Source organism: Stenella coeruleoalba (genome assembly GCF_951394435.1).
Source record: "Stenella coeruleoalba genome assembly, chromosome: 4".
Classification (NCBI taxonomy): domain Eukaryota; kingdom Metazoa; phylum Chordata; class Mammalia; order Artiodactyla; family Delphinidae; genus Stenella; species Stenella coeruleoalba.
In genome coordinates, this window is record NC_137149.1 from 22424965 (window position 1) to 22437334 (window position 12370).

The 12370-nt window shown below is 40.4% G+C and overlaps 1 protein-coding gene and 1 long non-coding RNA gene across 3 annotated transcripts in view; one reads left to right on the forward strand and one right to left on the reverse strand.

Annotated features, from left to right (window-relative positions):
- Window positions 1–10850, forward strand: part of PRSS12 (serine protease 12) — a 70047-nt gene extending 59197 nt beyond the window's left edge. The window contains exons 12-13 of one of the 2 annotated variants that reach the window (XM_079919965.1): window positions 6302–6582; window positions 8338–10850. In XM_079919965.1, coding sequence (XP_079776091.1) covers window positions 6302–6582; window positions 8338–8645 — 589 coding nt within the window. In that variant the 3' untranslated portion in view covers window positions 8646–10850. Of the gene's footprint in view, window positions 1–1680; window positions 1944–6301; window positions 6583–8337 lie in introns of those variants that run through there. The other variant, XM_079919966.1, reaches the window with a different exon arrangement.
- A 193-nt stretch (window positions 10851–11043) lies between these two features.
- LOC307185638 lies at window positions 11044–12129 on the reverse strand. The gene is made up of 3 exons (XR_013828128.1): window positions 11724–12129; window positions 11431–11473; window positions 11044–11200 (listed from the first exon to the last, which is right to left on the reverse strand). It is a non-coding gene; the product is annotated as an uncharacterized lncRNA (long non-coding RNA).
- Between the last annotated feature and the right edge of the window lie 241 nt (window positions 12130–12370).

Below are 12370 nucleotides of genomic sequence, written 5' to 3' on the forward strand. Positions count from 1 at the left end.
AGAGAATGCTGCTCTGAAAATCAGAAATATCTAAATTATTAGACATTATAATTAGAAAGATGAGCCACAGAGTAATGGGACTTTTTTTTTTTTTTTTTCGGTACGCGGGCCTCTCACTGCTGTGGCCTCTCCCGCTGCGGAGCACAGGCTTCGGACGCGCAGGCTCAGCGGCCATGGCTCACGGGCCCAGCCGCTCCGCGGCGTGTGGGATCTTCCCGGACCGGGGCACGAACCCGTGTCCCCTGCATCGGCAGGCGGACTCTCAACCACTGCGCCACCAGGGAAGCCCTCCTTTTTTAAAAAGTTTTACCTTTAAAAAAAAAAAATTAATTAATTAATTAATTTATAGCTGTGTTGGGTCTTCGTTTCTGTGCGAGGGCTTTCTCTAGTGTGGCAAGCGGGGGCCACTCTTCATCGTGGTGCGCGGGCCTCTCACTATTGCGGCCTCTCTTGTTGCGGAGCACAGGCTCCAGACGCGCAGGCTCAGTAGTTTTGGCTCACGGGCCTAGTTGCTCCGCGGCATGTGGGATCTTCCCAGACCAGGGCCTGAACCCATGTCCCCTGCACTGGCAGGCAGATTCTCAACACTGCGCCACCAGGGAAGCCCGGGACTTCTTTTTAAGAACAAAATGTGTGCGGTACTTAACATATGTTCCACCATGACCTAGTATATGGTAGAGTTCTTAGGAACATGGTCTTTGGTGATATACACAATACCATCAACTATGCTAAAACCATTTCCTGAACACACACTACATGTATGTAAGGGACAGTGCGAGGTTCTACAGGGAAGGTCTCTTCTCCATAAGCAACTGGAACCATTTACACAAGCAATTTCAGTCAACTACTTTTTGAGTTTCATCCAGACAACAGAGAAAAAAAAGATTCTAGAAGTAGCAGATGTGTACAGGTTGATGTAAAATACTGTCTTTTTAAAGAGATGAATCTATAAAGAAAGAAAATGACCGTCATAAAGAAAATGACCGTCACCTGAATTAACTCTTCTAATTCTAGAAAATTTTAATTGTAGTTTATTTTAATTCCAGAATCTCAGAGAAATTGGAATAGTGGATTTTACTAACTGCCCTGTCTCAGATCCTCTCTTGCTCAAACTTGTCCAGGAATTTCATCCAATTTTTATTTGAGGGGGAGTTGAAAGCATTTCAGCAAAGCAAACAACTGAATGGCGTGTCAGCCAAAACCTGAAATGTTTGTTTTAGAAGCGTTTTTGAATAAAGTGTATCAAAATAACAAAAGCTCAACTAGAAAGACCTTAAAATGCATTGAAAAAGAATTCCTTGATATATTTTTCTTGAGAAGCCTAGAACCATAGAAAATGATTTCAAAGTGCAAAATCATACTGGTAACCTCAGCCAAAGTGTTATCCCTGAAGTATATATATATATAATCGCATTCACTAGGAGAGGTGACACTGGAAGACAAATATTTGGTTAGAAAACTAATCCAGGCTTGTGTCAGATGCTCTTCAAATTCCAAGCATAAATCTATTCTAAGAATAACTGGAGTGAAAGGAGTGTGGGAATCACTGCTTGGGTTTAGCTGGTCCATTTCTTAAATCAGTACGACTTTAAAAGTATAGATTCTAATAAGGAACTTCATTTTAACAAGAATGATGCATTTTTCCTTCTTGTCAGGTAAATATTTTATTTTTATTCTCAGGTTACTATCAACTCCTGCTTGGTGAGCATATTAATTTGGGAGTATACTCAAAAATACCCGCTGAAATCTACCTGACCTGAGAACACAGTATAAGTATGGAACGTGTACGTGTTTGTGTTATGGCAGTCTGTTAGTCATCTCCTACTTCACCCAGTGAAATTCCAGGCATGAAGAGGCGGGTGTTATGCCCGTGCCTTTAAGTCTTTGGTTCAGTAATTCTCCAGACTGACTGTGAATTTGCATCACCCATGGTCCTACATCAGCCCTATTAATTTAATGTTCTCAGAGTTTGCGTGGCCTGGACATTTGTATTGTTTTTTGTTTTTGAGGTACGCGGGCCTCTCACTGTTCCGGCCCCTCCCACCGCGGAGCACAGGCTCCGGACGCGCAGGCTAAGCGGCCATGGCTCACGGGCCCAGCTGCTCCACGGCATGTGGGATCCTCCCGGACCGGGGCACGAACCCGTGTCCCCTGCATCGGCAGGCGGACTCTCAACCACTGCGCCACCAGGGAAGCCCCTAGACATTTGTATTCTTAAAAGTGGTACAGGTGATTCTGATGAAGAGCCAGTATTAATGAGAACATTAGATCTTTGTGGAGACTTTTTTTAAAAAGTAACTTTTGTGATGGTGTTGTTATAACGTAGGAATTGGTGAGAGGAGGTCTCATTTCAGTAAGTTCGGGATCAGAGTGTATGTATGTGAACAGAACGTGTCTTCCAAAGAAGTCATTTAACATATATTTATTAAGAGCTTTCTCTGTGCAAACCACTTTGCTTGGTGCTGAGGATACAAAAGTGAGCATGATATAGTCTTTACACTTAAGGAGCCTTTAACTGGGGAGACCTGACATCTTAACAAGTTGTAGAAGCTGTTATAAACGCTCTGACGGTGCTACTGGGAGTGTTCAAAAGGATTGGCTAGCTTTCGGGGAGGGCAGGAAGAGCTTCCTAGGAGATCTTGAGACTTGAAAGATAAAATCAGTTTTTGCCATATTAGGATGAGGGGTGGAGGGAATGATATTGCAAATAGTCTGAATAAAGACAGGTTTGTCAGATGCCTCTTCAAGCGGCCAGAATGACAGGGACACAGACACGAGGACAAGGGTGGTATCAGAGAGGTGGACAAGGGCCATTCTTGGATGGGTTTGTCTATCATTTTAGGAATTTGAACTTTACTATGTAGACAGTGATGGGTATCTATCTGGAAGGGTGTTCAGAAGAGTAGTTATATTATTAGATAGAAACATTGCTCTGGCTGCAATGTGAAGGATGGCTTGAAAAAGTTGAAACTTGAAGCAGCAAGGCCATTTAGCAGACTGCTGTAGTAATCCAGGCATGAAGTGACGTGTTAAGGCAAGATTTCCCAAGACTTTAAAACTGGGATATTTAAAAAATAAATTTCCTTGCTGTAGTAATGTCCTGTTTCTTTGTTCACTGGCTGAAGACTCAATTTTTAGATAATGTAGGATGTATTTATATAGCCAGTTTAGATGCAAGGATTATTTTAGCTGTGTCACAGCTCTTTTTCAAAGAATGGAAAATATTGTTGCAATAACTTTTTTTTTTGGTTGAACAGTAATGTAATTGTCTTAAATATAAAAAGTTGACATATGAAGGGAATGTCTCATAACTCGAGCTTAAAAGTTATAAGCAACACAAGAAACTGCATTAAAGAAAAATTTAAAAATAGGATGCCTACTTTATGCCGTAGTATTTCTCTAGACCAGTGTTATCTACTAGATATATAACGTGAGCCACAAATACAAATCATGTATATAAGCTTAAAGTTTCTAGTAGCCACATTAAAAGATTAAAAAACCAAATGGGTGAAATTAACTTCACCCATATGATATATTATATATCATTATATAGATTTCATTTAACTCAGTATATCCAAAATATCATTGCAAAATAGGATATAAAATTGAGATATCTGATAGTCTTATTATCTAGAGAAACAATATATTTTATATTCTTTTTTCATAGTAAATATTTGAAATCTTGTGCATATTTTTGTACTTTTAGCACATCTCATTTTGGACCAACTGCATTTCAAGCGCTTCATTAGCCACATGTGGCTACGGTACTGGACAGTGAAGCTTGAGATAATTTCTTAAATTCCATTCCAAAGATCTATGAAACATTTCAGCAGCACTTTCAAGGATGCATTGACAGTTATTCTTGTTAGAAACATAAATCACTTGGGATTTTGCTTTAAAACCTGAATATATTAATGAGTCATATTGAATTTTTATAATACATTAGTAGCAATACACAGAAAGTAGAAGTGAGAGTTATTTAAATATCTGATTATTCTTCATGACTATTACTTTTTAGAGTTTCAGGATATGAAATAATCCTCAACTTAAAGTTTGAAGTGGAACCCATAAGAAGATAGTCTCTAGGTACAATATATGAAAAGCCTTCTGAACTTTAAAGATATGTGATAATTTAAGGTTGAAAATGGAGAATTTCAAGGAACCACAGGAAATTATTAGTTTCATAGATCACTGGTAGGTGGTTGTATAAGCTAAATCATCTTTGTTGCATTGTTCAGTTTTTTGAGCTGACACAGTTAAGAAAATCACTTTATATATTGCAATGTTGTCAGAGCCCTACTTAGGGCTATAAGAATCTTTGAGCAACTTATAACTTCCAGAAATGTTATAGGAATAAATGAAAGGTTATTTCAAATAGGCAGTCACTAGAAACTTCCAGTGTTTGAATACCACTTCTCTAAATTCACATTCAAGAACAGGCCCCGTTTCCAGTGGAAGATATTGAAGTTTTGATTAAAAAAAAAAAAATTAAGGTGAGCTGTTAAATGTTTGTTTTTCCCTTTGAACAGTCAGATGCTAGTGGTAAGTAGGTGGTGAGATGATGAAACCAGAGTTGGAGTTTTGGCAGATCAGGGAAAGAAGGATTGAGAGTTTTTGCAAGAGAGTGATGATGGAATCCAAGCCTTGTAAGAAGTCATAAGCAGAGTGAGAATGACATGAAAAAACTAGTGGGGCCGACGGATTGAAGTCCAGTGGGGGTGAAGAGCTGTGGATGGAGCTGTAAAACTGTAAAGATAGGAGGTACTTAAGTATGAGTAGAGCTGTAAAACTGTCAAGATGAGATGCTTGAAATCAAGACTTCAAAAATGTGTAATATTTGGTGAGTATGAGCTGTAGGTGGGAGGCTGAGATCAAGTAGAGAAAACACTCTCTGCAGGTGAGGAGGTTAGGGAACTAAAAGGGAAAGGTGTTGGGAATTAAGTCATTGAGAATGTTTTAAGTAGCTATAGAGGGGAAGCGAGCAAGGTGCTATACTCTTCAGTGAGAAAGAGGAAGTGATCAGGAGGTGGGTTGGATGATGTATTTTAGGTTGGCGGTTCTCAAGTGGGGACAATTTGCACCCTAGGGAATATTTGGAAATATCTGGAGACATTTTTGGCTGTCAAACTGGGGTGTGTGTATGTGAGTGTGCATGCTACTGGCATCTAGTGAATTGAGGCCAGGGATGCTTCTAAACATCCTACAATGCCCAGCACAGCCCCTTGCAACAAATGATAATCTGGTCCCAAATGTCAGTAGTGCTGAGGTTGAGAAACTGCTTTAGGCAGATGTATCAGAATCAAGGTATGCTGGCTGAAAAACAGGCTGAGAACTGTCAATCAAGTAAATATTGTATTTCTATTTTAATTGAATAGTTCCTATGGAAAAAAAGACACATTCATTAAAAATAAACATTCATTCATTCATTCACTAAATCAACAAACATATGCTGCATTCCTACTTAACTGGCATCACTATTCTCAACGTGTAAGATTCATCAGTGAACACTAAGATCCCTGCCCTTGAGTACCTTTTGTTCAAGGTCGGGGGGGGGGGGAGGCAGAGAACAATAAATACAATAAACAGTAAGTTAGATAATTTGTTAGAAAGTAGTGTTTAATAAAAAGGAAAAGTAAAGCACATTAAGGATATTGGGAGTGCTGGGGGATGGGAGCACAAGCAAGGGTGGGTTGAAATTTTAGATTGCAAGGTAGGTCTTACTGAGGTGATGTCTGAACAAAGATTTAAGAGATGAGAGCATATAACGCATGTATGTTGCCCTGAAGATAGTTTTGGTTTGCATTCAGTTTACAGAAAAGGGGAGTAAAGTGGATTGTGCTAAGTGCTTTGGGGGATACAGAGTTAAATCAGACATAGTTTCTGCCCTCATGGAATTTCATGATGAACTAACAATCTTGGAAATGATAGAAAAATGATGACAGCAAACACAGGATGGTAATTTTGCCCTATACTCTTTGTTCCTGTTTTGATCCTTTTTCATGGTGGGGAAATGACAGGTTAGTGATTAGTCCTTACTTTCCACATTTGCTCCTTCTCAGAAAACAGATGGTAACCTGGGTTAAATAGTGAAATGAATGAAGAAAAGAAGTGATGACAGTGGGTTTAGAGTGTGAGCCCGAGAGCAGTGGGATCAGAGAAAAGGAAAGGAAGGTTAAACTTATAAAAGGGATTAATGATTTGGAAGAAAGACTTACAAGCATCTCTATTAACCTTCCTGGCTGACAGTTACCAATTTACAACATTTGAAACAAGCCTCCCATTAGCTCTCTCTGCCCCCCAGGTATGGTAACAGCACTAGGAACTATGCTGTTCGGGTTGGGGATTATCATACTCTGGTGCTGGAGGAGTTTGAGGAAGAAATTGGAGTTCAGCAGATTGTGATTCACCGGGAGTATCGACCAGACAGCAGTGACTACGACATCGCCCTGGTTAGATTACAAGGACCAGAAGAACAATGTGCCAGATTCAGCAGCCACGTTTTGCCAGCCTGTTTGCCACTCCGGAGAGAGAGGCCACGGAAAACAGCCTCCAATTGTTACATAACAGGATGGGGAGACACAGGTAACAAATAGCCCAAAGAAACAATTAAAATCTGGGCACCTGCTTGTGTCTGGGATTATCCATACATTTGAGTGTACAGTGGGTAGCAAAATCTTAAAGGGGGTTCAGGCTTAGTTGTTTGGAAATTCTGCCAAGTGTGAGATGCATGCGTGTAATCTGGATTCATACCCTGAGGGTACTGTGGTTCCCATGAGAACTTAGACCCGACTCAGGACTGGGGCCTAGCTGTCTCTATTTTAAAAAGTTTTCCTAATGACTTTGATGTAGCTACCCCAGCAAAGGGCTTTGGTGTTTGATGGTTTCTTTGTCATGGAGCCCTTTATCAAAGTAAATCTTATGCAGAATTCCTAAATGAAGAACAGACAAAAATCAGAGCTGCTGAGGTTCAAGTGGAAGGATCCAGCTCACTTACTTGGGTTTCTCCTTCCACAACCCCCTTCTCATTCTTCCCACCTCCCCATCCCCAAGCAGGATAGTGTTCAGCCTGTGCTCTTCTCAGGCAAACAGCTTTCTGTATTGCCTCACTAGAGTTAACATCAGCTAGTGCTTGCTCAGGATGGTCTTCGAAACATCTAGGTCTCACCTGGATTAGGTGCTCGACTCACAAATGACTGAGTAAGGAGAAACGATTGGGTTGACTGCTCTCCATTAAAAGTAATTAAAACTGAAAAGAACATCAAATAAGTATTTCTACAGGTGATAATTTCAATAAGGTTATATTTAGTAAATATAAGTATTTGTTTTCATTTTATCCCATGCTACATTAAATCTGGGCTTTAAACTTACATTATTTCATAGCAGCCAAATGTAGAACATCTGTAGCAGATACACAATACTGAAAAAGCTCTGCGACCAATCCTGAAATAAACCTTAAAAAGTGGAAACATTTCCTGAATGATAAAATAGAATCAGGTCAGAGTAAATGCCTTCTCACGACGCTATGCTGACCTGAGGCAAACTGAAGGCTGGGGTATAGCTGTTGAAATTATTACTTCATCAGGAAAGGGAATCAATCACCTCCCTTTAGACACTACATCTGAATAGAGATGACAAAGAAAGTAAATTTTACAGAATATTTTATTATGGATGAATCACTCCAGTTGAGTAAATAGGATTGGAGAATAATGTGGAGTTTAGATCCAAGAAAAGGCTATCATGGAGAACCTATCAATTATACATTTTAGCCACTAAATAGAGAATGAGTGGCTTACTAGTAAATAGAATATGTTAACAAGTGGCTAAACTTCAGCCTGTTTCTATGTAAGAATGTTGTTTCTGAATCATCTTTATGAAATACCATGTTTCTATTGAGGACAGTAATTGCCACCTTATGTGCTTATATAGAATTATTTATAAGTAATCCTCAAGTCAGTGAAGTAGATGAGTCCTAGAGCAGTGGATTTGCTAATACAGAGCCAGCATGAATGCACCCTCAGTGTTTTAATATAAAGAATTCAAATTCTAAAGCCTGCACAAATGTGCTTTCTGTAGGTTACCTTTTTCTACTGGGCAAGTCCGTAAGCGTTACTCAAGTATTCTTCAAAAAATGCAGTACTGAGAAACAGAATAGTGAAGGGTTAGAGTATGGTTAAGTGCAAACAATAAAAAAATACCATTTATAGTTATCACTACACTAATGCCACAATAGGGCTTTTTATTTTAATAGGGCTATTAAATGTTCATTAAACTGTTAAATGTAGCTCTTTTCACTACCATCTTTACCTGGCATCTAATTCAGTTATTTGGCCTGCATAGGACGAGCCTACTCAAGAACTCTGCAACAAGCAGCCATCCCCTTACTTCCCAAGAGGTTTTGTGAAGACCGTTATAAGGGTCGATTTACAGGAAGGATGCTCTGTGCTGGAAACCTCCATGAACACAAACGTGTGGACAGCTGCCAGGGAGACAGCGGAGGACCACTCATGTGTGAACGGCCAGGAGAGAGCTGGGTTGTATATGGGGTGACCTCCTGGGGATATGGCTGTGGGGTCAAGGATTCCCCTGGTGTTTATACCAAAGTTTCAGCCTTTGTACCTTGGATAAAAAGTATCACCAAACTGTAATCCTTCATGGAAACCTCAAGAAAATAATATTTAGAGAATCTGTTGGAAACTTTCCAACATTGGCATTTAGCTGAGATGCCAACTAATGGGAACGGAGATCCGTGTTTCTGTGTTGTCGTAAGAACTGTGCACCCCTTTGCTGCTTGAGAATTTGTGATGTGAACATTTTGGCTACAGATACCTCAGTGTAGTAATGATTATCCTTATTTAGCATTGTTGCCTACCCAAATTAGTTTAATGGACACTAAATTCATTATTCTCATGAGTCTTGTCTCTGCCTGTTTCTCAGCATTCTCCAGAGATTATTGTATATTGATTGTGAAGTCAGGCTGTTTTTACATTTATTTGGATTGAGAACTCCTTTGTAACTGAATCAATATGGTATATATTCATATAAAGAGCCTACATTTGACATAAAAAAATACTCTTTACTATACTCAAAATAAGAGTGGCGAGCTTCCCTGGTGGCACAGTGGTTGAGAGTCTGCCTGCTGATGCAGGGGACACGGGTTCGTGCCCCGGTCCGGGAAGATCCCACATGCCGCGGAGCAGCTGGGCCCATGAGCCATGGCTGCTGAGCCTGCACGTCCGGAGCCTGTGCTCCGCAGCGGGAGAGGCCACAACAGTGAGGCCCACGTACCGCACCCCCCCCCCAAAATAAGAGTGGCATTGTTTTCTGTTCATGTAATTTTTTAAGCTCAGACTTTTTTCCTTAGGCTGATAAAAATATCAGACCACATCTTTCTGGCCTTTCGTGAGAAAATCGAAGGCCAAAAAAGATAAAGGAATTCTATTATAAACTGAGTGGAAAGGAATATCATTGTCACAGTACATTCCTGAATGAAGCCTTTGTACCAAGCACTATGGCAACTAAAGAGAAACATTCTAGCTACCTTGTATGTTGTTAGCACACTTCAGCATTCCTGAAAACATAATAAAGAATGCCTTCAAACTGTTTAATGCACAACCTAATTCAATCTGCTTGATTACTTTTAATCACTTCAAATTTACAGCTTGGTAAATAAATGTTTTTTCTTTAGCAGCATGCTGTTTTCCAGACCATGATTTAAGAGTGCCACCTACTGCAACCTTCTGGTAACTAACTTAAACCTGCAGACTATCCTGATACAGTCCCATCTAATAAAAATAGACTATTAAAAATGTTTTCCCTGTCTATAGTTTGGGAAAGTCTAAAATAACTGTTATGTTGAATCCATATGCCACTTATGTGCTAGGTGGCTATGCACCTCATTGACAATTTATAAAAGGTAAGATTTTATAATATTTCTAGTTTTCAAATGGGTTAACAGGCAGAGGCCAAGATGAGACAGCTGTTGAAAGGCTTTGAATCCAAACTCCAGAACAGGAAGAGTCCCAATGCAGACAAGAGCATCTCCTCCCACCCCTCTAACCCATGGTTCTCCTGTCTAAAGGCAAGTTTTCCCTCCGGCTGTTTCCCAAAGGAGTAAGGGATAGCTGCTTATTATGTATCCTACAGGGCATTCTTGGTAGCTGCACAAAATCTTTGCCCAAATATAAAAGCTAAGCCCTCAGGATACTTGAGTAGACTGCTATCATGAGTCCTTCTCAAAATCCCAGGTAGTAAAAAAAGGTGAAGCGGTGAGTACAAACTATAGGATTAAGAATGCTTAAGTAATCCTCTTCAATGGCTAACTCGCCATGGAGGGACTTCACCCCCATCCCTTTCCCTTCTGTATCATATTGCATCCCTTTTGTAAATTCTGAGCTATGTAAAACAACTGGTGCTAACCTGAAAGTGCTTTATAGTTTACTACTTTGCAGAACTGCAATGCAGTTCAAGCAGAATAGCATTAAAACGTTTTCTAAACACTCATGACTTTGATAAAGGAAAAACCTGCAATGCAGGTGAGAAAATTTATCTTCCTGAAAGTTTCTCACAGGCCATCCTTGTAATTGAACTACAGCGCTGATGCAAACATTTATATTGGCTTTTTAACTAGACCAGAGGCTGGCAAACTTAAAGAACAGATAGTTAACAGATGGCCTGCAGTTTGCTCAACCTTGAGGTAGAATGCTTGGTTCATAAAATATGCATTTATTATAGCTTAATTTTTTTTCTTGTTACATGTTAAGTGTGAGTTTTAAAGATGCACGTGTTCAGTGCACATCTGTGTAAATAAAGTGCATAGCTTTTCACCGTGCAGTTTCCTTAATCTTCTGTGTGGTATTAAATGACCCTGCTCTCTTCCTCAGGGGTAAACTGGTTTTTATGTATAACAGTTTTCCCCAAATAACACCTTACACAACGATACTAATTCATGTTACTTCCACTCGAGCTCCCAACAGTGGAACAGGAGGTAGCCTGTTCACTACTTGTAGTTACCTTTGCACTTATTAGTCATTCAGTCAGGGAACGCTGACATCTGTACAAATCGAGCATTTTATTGATATGGCAAGGAAGCACTTATTTATTCTCCATTTAAATACCATACTTGAGATTTAAAATCACATTTGGCAGTGTACTTCAGGATGCTAATAAGACTTCACCCATATCGCTTTGGATTTCTTGACTTCTGCAAGAGAAGAAAACCAGCTTTATAAAACTCTAATTTGTGTACTCACCTCATGGTGCTGAGTCTTAGCAGCTACTTCAGTTACTTTCTATTCAGTTGGCTATTTACTCTTTTAAATTACAAAACGCCAGCAAAATATGCCAATTTTGGCCTTCCAAATCCTTAGCACTAAGGGTTTCAGATTCAGAAATGAATAAATAAATATATATATATAAAAAACAGGAACGTACCTTGTTGTTTTCCATCATCCACTGGAACAATTAGCTCAGCTTCCTAAAAACATTTGAACAGTAGTTAGATGTCTGCCCAATAACCCAGTACCCTCCAGATTTTTAAAGTGAAGAATGTTACTTGTGCAAGTCAGAATCTGATACCAATTAGATGGTGACAGCTTTGCCAATAAACAAGAATATGCTCTTCCATGGCTAGGAAGGGAGACTGCCACAGCTGACAGGTCCCAAAGATACATGGAGATTCATAATCCCAGAAAAGACCAGCAAGGACAACTACAGATACTACTCACCACCTGGATCAAACTGGCGGGTTATCAGGATGCGGTGTTATTATTTCATAGTGTCGGAGTAGATTCAAGATGGCCACATGACACCAACAGCAGAACTAATGACCTTAACCGGAGTCATCAGCTGCATTTAACCTTTGCCGGAAGGCCCACGGCCCACGGCCCACGGGCGCTAGTTTTACGACTCAGCGCCCCCGGCTGAACGTGGCTGCCCCGCGAATCAATGAACATTTAAGCCCACTCAGGAGTTTGAACCTAGAGGTTTTCCAAGCTGACGTCGATCTACTTCTACAAGACTGTTGCATCTCCTGCATTTTAAACTTGGCCAAAAGTTCTGTCTTAAGTATTTTAGCGCACGAAACACAACGGAGTACTTCCACCTAAACTCGACGCGTCCCGGATGTAAAAGGCCGAATCCTTCGCCACACGCTCTCTTATAGAGCGGGTGACGCTATTCCGGGGAAAAGCCGCGAGGGGCGGGGCCTACGCGCTTTCTCCCCGCCCCGCCCTCCCAGCTCCGCTGAGGTTCCACCCCATACGTTGGCCACCGCCTTTCTTTTTTTTTTTGCGGTACGCGGGCCTCTCACTGTTGTGGTCTTTCCCGTTGCGGAGCACGGGCTTCGGACGCGCAGGCTCAGCGGCCATGTCTC